General features: G+C 40.0%; 1 protein-coding gene across 1 annotated transcript; it reads right to left on the minus strand.

Moving 5' to 3' along the window:
* Positions 1–168: 168 nt before the first annotated feature.
* Positions 169–14,498, minus strand: LOC103657412. The gene is made up of 6 exons (XM_040643720.1): positions 14,418–14,498; positions 14,293–14,321; positions 13,115–13,501; positions 12,566–12,683; positions 9,969–10,182; positions 169–2,334 (listed from the first exon to the last, which is right to left on the minus strand). Exons 1-5 carry the CDS (start codon positions 14,496–14,498, stop codon positions 10,000–10,002), a joined length of 798 nt encoding a protein of 265 aa, XP_040499654.1. The 3' UTR covers positions 169–2,334; positions 9,969–9,999.
* Positions 14,499–15,988: the final 1,490 nt, after the last annotated feature.

Consider the following 15,988-nt stretch of genomic DNA (forward strand, 5'->3'; position numbering starts at 1 on the left):
TTTTGATGCCACAAATAAAATATATGGACCAGATCCTCTTCACCAAGCTCCTTTGATTATACCAGCACTCTCCAATACAAATAAATGCAAGCCATATATGTCATTTAAAATTACCTAGGAGACAAATTAAAAAAAAAGTAAAATAGAAAATAAAAAAGCAGTTGAAACTAAGTTTAATAATATTTTATTTAATCTAATGTGTCCCACATAATATCATTTCAGCATGTAATCAATATTTTAAAAATAATTAATGGATATTTATATTTTTTATACTAAGTTTTCAAAATCTGTACATTTTGTATCATAACAAATCCTAATTCAGATGCTAAATTTTCATCAGAAATACTTAATCTGTATTTATTTCCTACAATGTAGTTGAAAAACTAGACTCATATATGCAAGTTGTTCCAAACATGCTTAAAAGAGCTAATAACTCTGCATCAAGTAGCAATTTCAGGTAGCAGTTTTCAAATTAAAAGTTTTAAAAATTTAAAATTCAGTTCCTTGATTGTACTGGCCACATTTTAAGTACTTGAAAGTAGTTAATGGCTACTATGCTGAACAGTCCAGGGGTTTACACTGAGATAATACTGATCCTTAAGGCTATTTGAGATGTAGCAGCAAGTACATGGCATTGCTGGTGCCCCGTACATTATCTGCGGGTGATCATAAACCAAAGCTGTTACATAGGATAGGCTTCCCGTTCCCCACCACAGAGCGATGGGTCCTAGGGTTTTTCCTCTGACCTAGCTCCATGCTCCTAAACCAGTATTTCTTTCCTACAGCACACTCCAATATGTAGTTTACATCCCCACCCACTTTTTAAAGGCACTGGAACAGTTTTATCCATCTCCTCTGTAGTGTGTCCTTGGCAGGAGGGAATATGAAAGCTAAGAAGTAAAGTTTTAGGATCCGACACCCTGTGTTCAAATCCGGACTTTACTACTAAAATGTAAGCTCCTTTAGAATGAAGATCGTATCTTGTTCACAGCTGCATGCTAAGACCCCGCTTAGTGTCAGGGACAACAAAGAGTAGGTTCTCAAATATCTGCTGAGCAAATTTACCAGATGTGTAAACTTAGCAAGCAAGGCACCTTGATCTCTTTAAGCTTCTCTTTCCTCACCAGTAAAATGAGGCTAAATACCTCCCTTGCAGTGTTACTATAAGGATTAAAGTTGATAAATACAAGACCCCAAGAATAATGCCTACCACACCATAGCTGGCAGTCAATAAATAGCAGCCATGATAGCAACTACGTTCTTTGATTACTGTCAACCCAGCTAAACTAAAAGTTGGCTCTTCCAAGTCTTCCATTAAGATGGATTTTTAAATAGTTATATTAAAAATATTATCACAAAACCAGTTTAGGATATTTTTTTATTTCCAAAAAAAAGAGCTAAATATATTGTAGCTTTTATTTATCCAGTTGGATAGAAAAGTATATCGGGGCTGAACATCAAGAAAAAAATTACTTAATAAAAATTTAATTATGTGGGTAGATTTTTCTTAGCTGTAACTTCATTATATTTTGGTTTCATATTTGGTAAAGAAAGTTTTCAGCTTAGCATGAAATACCTAAAAACAAATTTTAAGTTACCAAACACTTCTTAGAATTTACAGGAATTTTTAAAGATGGTGTTTTAAAAAAAAAAAAAAGTCTGTAAATTGGGCAGTCCTGCAATTCTGTAGAGTTGCTAAGAGAAAAGAAATCAAAGATTGGACTGGTTTCTGTATGACATCTCATGTGCTCAGACTAAGGGTATCACATTTAGTTGTCATTGGTGGCAGTTTAATTTCTGACACATGGCATATACTGGAGTCTCAAAATGAGTCAGGGGACCTGTGCCAAAAGCCTGCTAGAATAAGCCACTAACCCTGACGAGATTTCTTTCTTCTGAACCCCCTTTTAAAAAAATCTTTCGAGAAAGCAGCAAATTATAATTGCTGTTTTCTGAAAGAAAAAAAAAAATTCCCATTTGAATATCTGAAACAGACCAACTACACTCCAAGCACCATTGTAAAAGGAAATACTATTAAATAAATTTTCTTAATATTACTGATAAAATTTAGGATTCTATTCAGTTACATGGTAAAGATTACATTTTTTTATAGTAGCAGTATACCTTATTTTTAAGTATCAGTGTTCTTAATGGACAGTTAATTTTAGTTCAACGTAAATAAACAAGACCTGGAAAAATAGTTTGTAACTTAAGACGCTGTACTTCATATCCCATAATTATTGTTATGTCCTCCTCAGGAATGTAGGTCGAGGATATCCTAATTCCGTCTGACTTGTTGATGAGAACTTGATAGCGAGGAATTTTCTCACTGACCTAAAAATATAAAAACATGAACTATGAGGTCAAATATGGGAGTTAATATATTATTATCTACATTACAAAATTATATGGGAGGCAAATGCTTTACTACTCGTTCCCCAAAAAACCCACTATATAGTTTAACTAAAATAACATTTATTATTTTCTATGCATATTTTATTTACAGCCAGACAGCTTCTACTCATCATCTAATGTGGCCTAAATTATTTTAACATGTTCAGTTTTGTTTAAAAGCCTAGAATTCACAGTGACTAATCCAAGTCAAACACTGTTCTCAGGATAAGGTTATAGATATTTTTCAAGAGGAATGACTTGTGCTGTTTTATTAAAAGAATAATATTCTTTTATAACCTGTTTCTCAGGAGGCTATTTCTGTTTCTGCAACTCTTCTGGAGCTCTGGCTTCAATATCCCAACCAACAATTACTCCCAGTTATCCACCTTTCTTGTGGACGATCACCAATCCCACCTCCAAACAGTTTCCACCCTTAGTTTCCACACTCAAGGATGAAAAGCCCAGGTGGCAGGAGAAAGGGCTAAGCTAAATGATCCTATAACAAGTTAGTGATCCCTAAATTTAAAAAAAAAAAAAATCCTCCAAATACCATGTTACTTCCATCTGATGGCGGTGGGGTATGTGTGTGTCTATTTTTTTAAATATAAAGATTCTATCACTTAGCTTCTGCTTCCCTTCTGCAAACAATTTTGGGCAAAGAGTTAAAAACAGATTAATAGTTCCAGTAGTTCATATATACATCAGCTTTACACTGATCACATTAAGTACATAATAATAATGTTTCCTCTGTCTCTATACGAGACTATGAACTTCTTAAGAGCAAACTTCTTAAGTTTGTGGCTATGCAACAAATATTTTGTTGTCTAAACTAGTCTCTTAAATTATTTCGGAACCTATATTGATTTTAAGCTTCAGATCAGCTCTAAGTAGGTATGTCTGCCCTTGACCACTGAGCACAATTGAGTCATTATCACTTGTGCCACACGTTCCTCACCAATAGAACATAACACACTGCTCAGGGAAAGTTGCTTTTGAAATTCCGACTGCAACCGCTATAAAACTGCATCTAACAAATTCAGTTAACTTAGAACTTTTAATAAACAGATGCTTACATTGAATTTGTTTCCATTAGCATCGATTTTATTTTCAAAGCTATTTAAGAAAATCATGTTTGTACCTGATAGCAATAATGCATTTGTAACTCATACAAAAGGTTTTTATGCTTTTACCTTTTATTGAATCAGTAATATTTATTGTAATTCCATTTAAAAAGAATTAGCACAATTCAAATATATCAACTCTAGCCCAAGTAAGCAAATAATATCAAAAGAAAATTTTTCTTAGTTTATGCTAAATGAATCATGGAAAGTCTAAGATATTATATTCTATATTGGAGTGGGGGTAAGGTATAATTAACTCAATGTTGAATGTCAAATAAAATACAAAATTATTTTTAACATATCAAATGTTTCACTAGCTCAGAACCTGTAAGGTAAGCACAGATTTCTTTTTCATTGTCATTGTACCTCCTTCTAAAATGATGAAGATGCAGTGATTAGAAGCTGATGTGTCTCTGCAAAGAAACCAATATAAATATGCAGCAGAAACCTTTAAAAAATGTGTTTGCAAACCACAGAAGTCAGCATATATCCGAGGAATGACTATATTGGTTTCATTCTGTAGGAATGAGATTTCACAGTATTCCAAGATGTTACTACTCTTAAACATTACATTCATTTAAAGTATTCAGTTGTTTAGTACTCCATTTGAATAACAGAGAATTCGCTAATATTAAATTCAACACATTAGAAATGTTCTATGTAGGGATGCCTGGGTGGCTCAGTCAGTTAAGCATCAGCCTTCAGCTCAGGTCATGATCCCAGGGTCCTGGGATCGAGCCCCATTTAGGGCTTCCTGCTCAATGGGGAGCCTGCTTCTCCCTCTCCCCCTGCCTGCTGCTCCCCTTGCTTGTGCACTCTCCCTCTGTCAAAAAAATAAATAAAATCTTTTAAAAAATGTTTTATGTAAATGTTAGACACATATTAACTAATGATTTTTCATATTATTTGGGAATAACTCTGGAAACATAACACTGCAACAACCACACCACTGAATAACTCTCAGAATATCCGCAGGTCCGAGATTTGTACAGATTCCAACCACTTACCCCACCCCAGTAGCCCTGAAGGCAGGAATAAGAGAAACTCCAGCAGTATCCACACAGCCCACTCAACTACCTTTTCTATGTGTGAACTAGACTGTTCAGAAAAGGAACGTGGGAGTTGAGAGAATAATGAACTCGAAAGACAGCAGTGGCATGACAGGAGTAATATCACTTCCAGAGGCAAAAATGGAGGCTGTACTTCTACGACTTATCAGAACCATTATCCAAGTTTTTTAACACTTGTAGATAAATGCAATGTACCTATAGCTAAGTGAGTATGAAGACTAGAAAGAAACATGTAAATCTAAAGAATTTTTAAAATCATGGTCAGGAATATGGAATGCAGTGTAGCCGTAATGCTACACTTGCAACATCGTTTATGAAAAAGGGGCAAAGGCTAAAATCAAAATGCTTGAAATTAATAAAAAAATAAGAGAAATCAGCAAAATTTTGTTTAAAAAAATAAATTCTGAATACTCTTCTCCCCTTCCTACTCTGTCTCGCATTACAAACTATTTTCCATGTCATAGAAAGTCAGGATAAACAGCCCAAAAGCTTGCACATAAGTGCCCTTAATTGAGTCAGCCATGTCACAAATAAGGCCAGATGTCTTTTAGTCTTTGCCACTGAGAACTCGGATGAATTAGCACAGATGAAGAGGCTTTCATGACTGATTTGGAAAAAAGTGGATTATGTGTTTTAAACTGTTTATCAAGTCTTAATAGTGATGAAAAATAAGGTATGTTACCGACAGTATATTTCTTTTTTCATACTCTTTCCAAAAGATATCCCCCTTTCCAGTCACGCCTAAAATAATGTGGGACTAGTGTTGGAATAAATATCAAGTTACCTAATTATTTCTTACAGTTTTTCTCATTCTTATGTATAGAAAAATCAATCAAATCAGCACAAAAATGTCAAAAATAAATTATTCTTACTTTCAAGGTTTGACATGGACTTTGGATAATCCTCTTACGTTTGTAGTACGCATTAAATATTCTGTTTACTAGATGCCTGTGGTCAATGATATCCCTTTGCAAATCATTATTTTTAGACCACTTTTCATTCTCAAGTGGTCTTGATGCTTTTAAATTCACGGATTTCCACTATTATCTGAAAATTATATTAGCATTTATGTGTATGTATAGAGCTAGATATGTAGATATACAAATCATCAAAGAAAGGGATTACTCCTTTGCCCAACACTAGTTTAAAGAAAATGAATCTGCCTCCTCTTTTTTATTTTTTTTAAAGATTTATTTATTTATTTTAGCGAGAAACAGCACAAGCAGGAGGGCCAGAAGGAGAGGAAGAGAATCCCAAGCAGACTCCACCCTGAGCATGAGCCCGACTCGGGGCTCGATCCACCACCCTGAGATCACGACCTGAGCCTAAACCAAGAGTTGGTCACTTAACCAGCTGTACAGCCAGGCGCCGCTGCCACCTCTTTTTTAAATAGGAACTAATTATTCTTACTTTTAGCTCCCTGGTCTTTAAAATATTTATGTAGGAATAACATGGATTTAATAAGTATTAAGTAGACTATCAGAAACCTGGTAAATCTTCTAGATGATGAGAAAAGGCCTTTCTTAACTTCCTTTATTTTGTATAAAATCAAAATATATTTTAGAAAGGGTATGTGCAAGCCAGGAATCAGATTAGGACTGAAAGGCAAAATCTGAAAGCAGATTTACTCACATAAATGTATACTACCTTGTCTTTAATAACCAATGTTTTATATGCATCATCTTTCATCTTATACGCATTATCTTTCATTCTCTGGTATGACCATCTAAAACCATTCCAAAAATCAGAAAGCATTAAAAACAAATAAAATGTTTAAAATAACAAGTGGCATTATGCATATTAATATATAGCAAATGATGCTGCTTGTTACATAATGTCTAGCTATCATCAGGGAGAGAGACTGGTCTTTTATACAACCACACTGAGTTGACCTGTACAAAAGTAAGAAAAAATAGATCTCTCCCATGAAACAAGAGTATTAAATAAAGTACATAAACACACACACATTCCATATCATGACTTGTAGATTTTTTTTCTTCTTTTTTTTTTAAGATTTTATTTATTTATTTGACGAGAGAGAGCGAGAAAGGGAACATAAGCAGGGGGAGTGGGAGAGGAGGAAGCAGGCTCCCAGCGGAGGAGCCAACGTGGGGCTCTATCCAGGACCCTGGGATCATGACCTGAGCCAAAGGCAGATGCTTAACGACTGAGCTACCCAGGCGCCCCATGACCAGTAAATTTTCTTTCGTGAAATAAGGTGTCAGAACTTCAGATTATTTTATAACAAGAATATAATCTTTAATCAGAAAAGTATAATCTAGTTATATGGCATCTTTCTGCATTTCTACAATAATTTTATTTTTCCTTACAGCCAATTTCCTTTTTCTACAAAGGATCTTTTTCTCATTTTATACATGTTTAAAAAGAATATAAATCATGGGGTGCCTGGGTGGCTCAGCTGGTTAAGCATCTGCCTTAGGCTCAGGTCATGATCTGGGATTGAGCCCCACGTCCTTCCTGCTCAGCGGGAAGCCTGCTTCTCCCTCTCCCTTTGCTCCTCACCCCACTCTTGCTCTGTCTCTCTAATAAATAAAATCATTAAAAAATAAATAAAAGGAATATAAATCAGATAAAATTTATTGTTTAGAAAAAAACTTCAAGGAGGGGCGCCTGGGTGGCACAGCGGTTAAGCGTCTGCCTTCGGCTCAGGGCGTGATCCCGGCGTTATGGGATCGAGCCCCACATCAGGCTCCTCCGCTATGAGCCTGCTTCTTCCTCTCCCACTCCCCCTGCTTGTGTTCCCTCTCTCACTGGCTGTCTCTATCTCTGTCGAATGAATAAATAAATAAAATCTTAAAAAAAAAAAAAAAAGAAAAGAAAAAACTTCAAGGAGCACATAAATACACCTTATGGGGCAATCAGTAACCTCCAGAATACTTTGGAGTTTTTCCCCTTGTAAAGGGTCAAAATTGGTCATCTGATAGTAAAAAGAATTCTAAAGTCCTACATACCAATATTTAGCATTGATATGTGATTTTATAATATTTTGCTACAGTTCTCTGATGTCCCAAGAATTCACAAAACTGCAAACAAACTAATGGAGGCTCAGGGTAAAATCCAGATTTGGGGAAGCCAAAAACCTTACCACATCCTCTACCTCAGCCCTCACTGACATGACCTATGTGGTACCTATCTGAAATAGCATGAATAACCCGGGTATTTCTTTTTCCCCAAAGGATAAGTACAATATCCATGAATAAATTGCTGGAAGTAAGATTTTATGTATGCTGTATTTCAGCATAGTAGTTAATATTTAACTACCATCAGGTATATGGAAGGCTGGATATTCTTTTTTTCTGAATATGGTTTCTTTTCCAACTATATAGGGAAATCACAGATGAAATAAAGTGAACGGTATGCCTGGGTGGCTCAGTCGGTTAAGTGTCTTCTTCGGCTCAGGTCATGATCCTGGGGTCCTGGGGTGGAGTCCGACATCAGGCTCCTTGCTCAGGGGGGAGTCTGCTTCTGCCTCTCCCTCTACCTGCGGCTCTCCCTGCTTGTAATCTCTCTCTCTGACAAATGGATGAATGGAATGAATGAATGAATGAATGAACAGATGAATGGAAAATGAATGAATGAATGAATGAATGAATGAATGAATTGAACAAGGAATAAACTAAGATCACTTTTCCATTATCCTTATAGTTATGTTTCATTTTCTGTGAGATAAAGCTAAAAAATATTTTTCAGAAATCATACTTTGTCACTAAGGTTATTAAGTCACCTTACTTTTCTTCAAAATTGTCTGATCCCCATTTGCCCCTCAGTGCTCAAGCTAGTTTTTATTTTTTTAAGCTAGTTTTTAATAGATTCAAAGAGGATTTCCTGTTTGTTCTTAAAGCTAACTACAACTTTTAAGTAGTCAAATAACTCAAATATTGTTGAGAAGTAGTCTACTAATCAGGATAAACAGATGTAGCATTATAACTTACTATGCCACCCTCTCCTGCCCCGCATGAAAAAGGAGGGAAGATTTGATTACAGAGCTTCCACTACAAAAAGAGAATGCATACTGACCTTGGATTAGTTTCATTTTGTTTTCAAATATCTACAGAAGGATGATTATATCAATGTGTTAGGAGGTTTCTACTCCCGGAATTTACTTTTCAACATAAATGATAAAATGTGCACATGTTGTTTATATCCGTCATTTGCCAAAAGCCACTGAGCTGATTAATCATTATTTTCTGCCCTGCAATCCCCAAAATATTATCTTAAATAATATGTCAAGGTCTCTCTGAAGGACAGAATTTTTTTAAGGATGAAAGAAAATAAAAGAATTACAATACAGCACAACTTTTTTTTTCCCTTGAAGACTCAGCAGAATTGTTGCCACAGCCCTGAAACAAAACACTGAACTGGTTGCCTGCAAAAGACAGAGCTGCAAAACCAACAGTACACTATTTGCCACAATCTCCACAGTAATAAGTCTTCCAAGATGCTTCTCTATGTAGTATTATCAGGCAAAAAGGACAAAACAATGTTTATTCACCTTCAATGTGAAAATTCCTTTGGCAATATCTGCACGTGAAGCATTAGATATTTTTCCAATTATTACTACCAAACTAGGTAGGTTACTAATTTTTAGTTTTTGCATTTTTATTTTTTGGATTGAAAGCATATAAGCATTACCAGGTCATTAGATTTCTTCCCAGCTACTACTCAATTTAAAATAAATGATAAATAGCATAACATATTTCCCCTGATTCAAGCACCCAATTTCCCAGAAAACTTGGGTTCGCTTAACAGATGTCTTACATTTGTGAGCCCTGATGAAAGCTCACTTCATATAGGCAGTAAAAATAGTTAAACAGAAGTCTTAGACTGCAAGAGAAGCTTCCTTCACTAGGATTAGAAGATACTTTCTTAAGGGGGCGGGAGACTGACATTCCTGAAACCCATTTAATCCATAGTTCCTATATTAAAACAATGAAAGGTTAGAGGGGAGCCTGGGTGGCTCAGTTAAATGTCAGACTTCTGATTTCGGCTCCATGACCTCAGGGTCGTGAGATTCAGCCGGCCTCCGGCTCCACGCTAGCCACGGAGCCTGCTTAGGATTCTCTCTCTCCCTCTCCCTCACCCCCTCCCCCTGTTCACGCACTCTCTCTCTCTAAAATAAATAAATCTTTAAAAAACAGTAAAACAATGAAAAGGTTAGAAATTGGCACAGAACAAAAAATTGAGATAGCCTAATAACACTGGGCTTTTCTGCTGAGTTGAGCTCTTCTCATTCTGGTAACCGAGATGGCACCTGTCAGTCAGTGTAATGTAGGACCTACATTATCGCTGCAGTGTGTACACCCACCAAAAGAACTGCTGGTTTTAGACATGTAGAAAATCAATGTGCAATAATTTTTTATACCATCATCAGCTGACTCTTCACCAGCAGTAGCCTACGGGTTTCTCTCCTGCCTTTCGACTTCTTTCCCAGCATCATGTTTGTTTCTTGATTTGCATGCAATCCTGGAGTTGAAGGGCAACAGAGGACTACTCTGGGGCCACCTTCGCCTTAATCCCAAACCTCTTCTACAGCATCTTTGACGCGTCGTCTTTGGCATCACAGCATCGGTAGAAAACTATAAAGAGTAATAACATGAAAGGCCAGTCTTGGAACCAGAGAGAAAATATGAAATAAGAGGGAAAAGAATATATTGAGGAGGAGGAAAATTACTAGTTTAAGAAGGGAAAGCAAGCAAATAACAGATTGGCCTGAAGGTCAGCACATCCTTCTCTTTCNNNCCTGAATTAGAAAGATTTTAACCTATCTTCTCTCAGCAAACCCATTCTAGGTACATGTGTAACAGTGTGTGGATGTTTTATAAAGTACATCAAAGATCCCTCTCAATGGAAGCATAATTTAAGAGACCTGTATTTGTTTTTATTTTTTTAACATTTTATTTATCTGACACAGAGAGAGAGGGAGGGAGGGGCAGAGGGAGAAGGAGAAGCCAGCTCCCCGCTGAGAGCAGGGAGCCCCATGCAGGGCTCGATCCCAGGACCCTGAGATCATGACCTGAGCCAAAGGCAGACGCTTAACCGACTGAGCCACCCAGAGACTTGTATTTGTAAGCCCTTCTTTTATTATTCCAAGCAAAAATGTTGGCCTTAAGTGCATGAAAAATGCACAAGAATTCCACAACTCTAAATCTGAACATCACCGGTGAGTCCCATATTTCACTATGTAGGAGAAGGGTTTTAAAAAACAATTAACTCCGGGTGTCTGGCTGGCTCAGTAGGTGGAGCGTGCAACTCTTGATCTCAGGGTTGTGAGTTTGAGTCCGACGGTGGGTGTAGAGTTACCTAAAAATCTTTTTTTTTTTTTTTTTTTTTTTAAATAAAATCTTAAGGGGCACCTGGGTGGCTCAGGTGGTTAAGCATCTGACTCTTGATTTTGGCTCAGGTCATGATCTCAGGGTTGTGGGATCCGTCCCACATGGGGTTCTGAGTTCAGAGTGTTAGAGTCTTGGAGTCTGCTTTTCCCTCCCCCTCTGCTCCTCCCCCGCCCCCCGATTCATGTGCACGCATAAGCTCTCTCTCTCTCTCAAATAAATAAAATCTTTTAAAAAAATAAATAAGATCTTAAAAAAAAAACTTACTCCAGTAACAATAAAAAGATACAGAGGCTGAGATGAAGTCCAGATGGAGGGAGAACGTATGGATTACTTAAAATATATTAACCAATTACAATGTGTGGAGCTCATTTGGGTTCTGATTCAAACTAAAAAATATTTACAGAAGGAGATTTTTGGAAATGTAAATAGTGATTAGATGTTTGATGTTATTCTATGTTTGCTATTTTTCATAATATGGTTGTTAAAAATGCCATCTTTCCGCAGCACCTGGGTGGCTCAGTCAGTTAAGCAACCGGGTCTTAATTTCTGCTCAGGTCATGATCTCTGGGTGGTTGGATCCTGCTCGGAGAGGTCTCCACGCTCAGTGGGGAATCTGCTTGATATTCTCTCTCTCCCTCTCCCCACTCTAAAACAAATAAATAAAAATTTTTTTAAATGGCATCTTTCCATTACAGTATGCTGTTTCTGATAAGAATATAAGAAAAGGATGGGAAAAAAAGAATGAAAAGGCTTAGGTGGGTCACAAAGGATAGACAGACACATTCAGAGTCTGAAAGCCAGGACTAAGCCAGATGCCCAAGCCTTATGCCCAAGCCTTGCCGTTTATCTGAGGAAACAGATTACAGTGGAGGGAAACAAGCTGCTCTTGGATGAGAGTGCAAGGTTGAGGGCATGCTTGGGGAGTGGGGGTGTGATCAGGTCACAGGAAGAATGAGAAGAGTGTGGAGTTATTCTTAGAAAATATATAGTAAGCCCTAAGGAGTGACTGTGGAAGCAGCTAAAGCGTCAGCAGCGTACCTGTTCTTGGGCTACTGAACGCAATGGCCCGGCTGGAGCACGATCCCAGGATCCCCAGGGGCAGGGCATAAGTTAGGAGCTATGAAAGAATGTGACCCTCAGTTCCCCCTTTCTGCACCTGGCAACTGCTACCCCAGACAGCCTGCTCCTCCCTTATCCCGTGACTGACTCCCTCTGTGCCCACCTGGGGGAAAGCGCGAGCCTGCTTCAAGATATTAGCCACCCCTTAAGATCGGTAGGGGAAGAAAGGGATAAAGAAAGGGGGGATAATCAGAAGGGGGAATGAAGCATGAGAGACTATGGACTATGAGAAACAAACTGAGGGCTTCAGAGGGGAGGGGGGTGGGGAATGGGATAGACCGGTGATGGGTAGTAAGGAGGGCACGTATTGCATGGTGCACTGGGTGTTATACACAACTAATGAATCATCGAACTTTACATCGGAAACCGGGGATGTACTGTATGGTGACTAACATAATATAATAAAAAAACATTTAAAAAAAGATATTAGCCACCCCTTCGTACTCCTTTCCCACGCTTTGAGGCATCTGCCCTTGCTAAATACACACATGCATACATACATACATACATAAATTTTAAAAAGCTCTGTGCAGGATTCAGAGGCTGCGGCTCTCCCTTGCAGAGACAGCCCTGCACAGCCGCTCAAACTTCCAGCGCACGACGACAAAGAGGATACTGGTTTCTCCCTGCATAAAAACGGGATGGATTATCAAGAATATACTGAAAGTCTATCACGGTATCTACCACAGTCTTGGGCATTCAGGAATGCACGTCCTTGAACTTAGCTCAGGAATCAGCATCCGAACAGAATCGCCAGAGTAGACTTTTATGGAAAGTCGTTACCCTGGGTAACATTTGACCAAAAAATCTATTTCCGGTAGAGTTCGTAGTTGCTGTTGGAAGAATTAAAAATATACAGATGTAGACCCAGGTTGCTTAAAAGCCACAAAATCAATGAAGAAATTGAGCAGTGGGATGTAACAAAGGAAGAAAACAGGAATTAAAAAAGAGAGAGATAAAGGGGCAGACGACAAAGCAAACTTGAAGGAGGAAAGCTGAACACCTGTCCTCCCCCAGGCCCCCCAAAAACGCCTCCTTCTTCCTCACCCCAAAATACCTGAAATGACGCCGGAGAGGGAGCCGCCATCGTCCCGGTTCCTCCTCAATCCTGCTCCGGGAGCCCGGGACAGGAGGCTCCTCGCGCGGCCCGCGCTCTCGCCCGGGCTCTCGGTCCGCTCCCTGAGGAAGCCGGGATACGGGCCGCCCCCGGGGGACCCCCAACCTCCGCCCCGTGCGGTCAGGTCCGGGCACCAGCTCCTCGCCTCGGGGTGGGGCGCCGGCGGGGACAGCGGGGACGAAGCCCGCGCTCCCCCGGCCGCGCGGCGCGGAAATGGCCGCGGGCGCGCGCTGCGCAGGGAACGGCCGCGCGCACTCCGCTGGGGGCGTTAGCGGGGCTAAGGCGCAGCCGCCGGAGGCTCGAAGCCGACCTTCCGCGCCCGCGCGCCTGCGGCCAGTTCAGACGGAATCTACCGTTGTCCGCTCAGAGCTCCATCTCGTGCCCTGAGCCGCCGTGCTAGGTCTCGGCCCTGCCCTCCTTTGCCCACTGTTAGTGCCAAGCGGCAGGATGGCTTTTGTGTCCTCCGCATCCCTCAACCTACTTATACCGCCCGGAGCTGTAGATTTTGCCCAACCCCACCCCCTTCGGGCTCCTACACTGTTCCTATTACAACAGCCTGACACTAGGTCCCCGGTCCCACTGATCACCCCACTCCAGTTTCAAAATCTGATCCCCTCAAATCCACACCAGGACTCAGTGACCTAACTTAAACTCAACTCTGATCGCGTGCTTCCTAGTTTAAACCCTTTTGGTGGCTTCTGATGGCCAGCAGCACAGAGGCCAACCCCCTCCGCGTGCTTTCAAAGGCCCCTCAGGATCTGGCCTCGTGCTTTCCCCAGTCTCATCCCTCCTTGTATGCTCCAGGAGAATTGAACAACTCCCTTCTCATGGATATTCCGCATCCCAATTGCCCCCTGGGCTTGTCTGGCTAATTTACTCGTCTTTGAGTTAAAAACTGGGCTCTGACATTATACCTTCAGAGATGGCATCCCAGCTGAGTTAGATGCTCCTACACTGGGGCTTCAGAGCACCCGCACGTCTCCATTGTAGCAAACATCACTACTCTAGCTATGGAGTCACTGACTCTTCCCAGCCCACTTGCAGCAGTGATCACCCAGTACTCTGCACCAGGCACACGATGAAGCAGGTGTTACGAATTATGTAATACTTACAACTACCCTACGAAGTAGCTTCTGTTATCTCCAACCTACAGGTGGGGTATAGACTGGGAGCTTAAGAAAGGTGTCCAATGTCACATGACCAGGATGCAGGGAACTCAGGTGTTCATATTTTTAAAAATCACCTTCCAGGTGATTCCCATGCGCCTCCGAGAACCACTCTCCAGCCCGGTGAGCTCTTTTAGGACAAGGGCCATGTGTTTCATGTCTGGACCTAGTGTAGTGACTGGGACATAGAAGGTGTTGTGAAATAAATGGAGGTTTTATTTGATCTTCTATACCATTCGGGAATCATAATGCCTGTTTGTTGTTGCTGTGCAAAGAGACTCAGGAAGTTAAGTGACTTGACAGTTCATAAATGGCAGAACCGTTGTTGAAGACCAGGGACATTTGACTCTTCCCGGGCTTTTTTCACCATGGCAGCTTTTTCTGGGCCAGCCTCCCAGAGGAGGGTGTGTGTGTGTGTGTGTAATTCTTCCTAGAAAACTGTGGTGTAGAGAGATTCATTTTTACATTCCCACATCTGGTATCTGCAGTGCCAGAGTACACAGTAGGGAGGGACAGGATAGGGTCATGGTCTAAACCCAACCTCTTGATCTAGAACCAAAAGATGACATGAAGACAGAGTTTGGGGGTAAAGAGGAACAATAGTTTTATTAGTTTGCCAGGCCAAGGAGGCTGCAACAGGCTAATGCCTTCAAAACTGCAGACCCGCGCAGGGTAAAAGGTTGAAGGGTTTTATTGGAAAATATAGGCCCTGGGCTGTTTCAACAGGAACCTGGGAAGTGCTGCCAGCCACGTTCATCAGGTCTTTCAAGGTGGTCTCACGACTAGCACTCGAGCCGGCCATCCAAGTCTCCTTACTAAGTGCACATTGAGGTCAGCGAAATATCAGTATCTTAACCAAGTTCCTGGAACAAAGGATTCTGCAGAAAAACAAGTGGAGGGGAGGAGGAGGTTTTAAGAATGAGGAAGAGAAAAATGTGCTCAGTTGAAAGTCAAGTCTTGCTGAAGCACTAGTGTGTCCATCTTAACTTCCATCCATCTTTACGTTTCTATGGCGGTTTCAGGTTCTGGTGACAAAAAGAAAGAGAAGTAGCAAACTCCCTGGGCCACACGGCTATTTTGATGTGTATCCTCGAAAGGAATGGCTTCAGTTGACCGTAGTTATCTTGATATCATTCCAGGCCGATCTGAAATACTGTTCCAGGTGGTTATGCCAAGCCACCAGGATGAAGGATTTTCAAGTAAAAAAGTCGTATGCTCAGAATTGGATTTACTAAACATAAACACACACACACACACACTGCCCAGAGACAGCACGGGGGATGAGCTGTTGTGGGACAAAAGCAAACACAGGCAATGATGTCCATAATAGCAAAAAGCTAGAAAGAACCACCACACCTACTGGCAACAGACTGAGTAGATCGTTATATGTTCACACAGTAAGTGTTATACGTCAGCGAAAATAAATGAATTATACCTTGTGTAAAAACATGAATAAATTTTGAAAACATTATAAGATTATTGTCATATAAAGAGATAAAGAATATGCCACCAAAAATGAAGGAAAAAGATATTAGAGAGCACTCAGGCTTTAACTCTGTTAAAGAGAATTCGTTAAAGAAAACTGTATATATCAAAGCATCACATTATATACCTTAAATGTATACAACTTTTATTTGTCAATTATACA

The sequence above is a fragment of the Ursus maritimus genome, unplaced genomic scaffold, assembly GCF_017311325.1.
Source record: "Ursus maritimus isolate PB19 unplaced genomic scaffold, ASM1731132v1 scaffold_29, whole genome shotgun sequence".
Taxonomy (NCBI): Eukaryota; Metazoa; Chordata; class Mammalia; order Carnivora; family Ursidae; genus Ursus; species Ursus maritimus.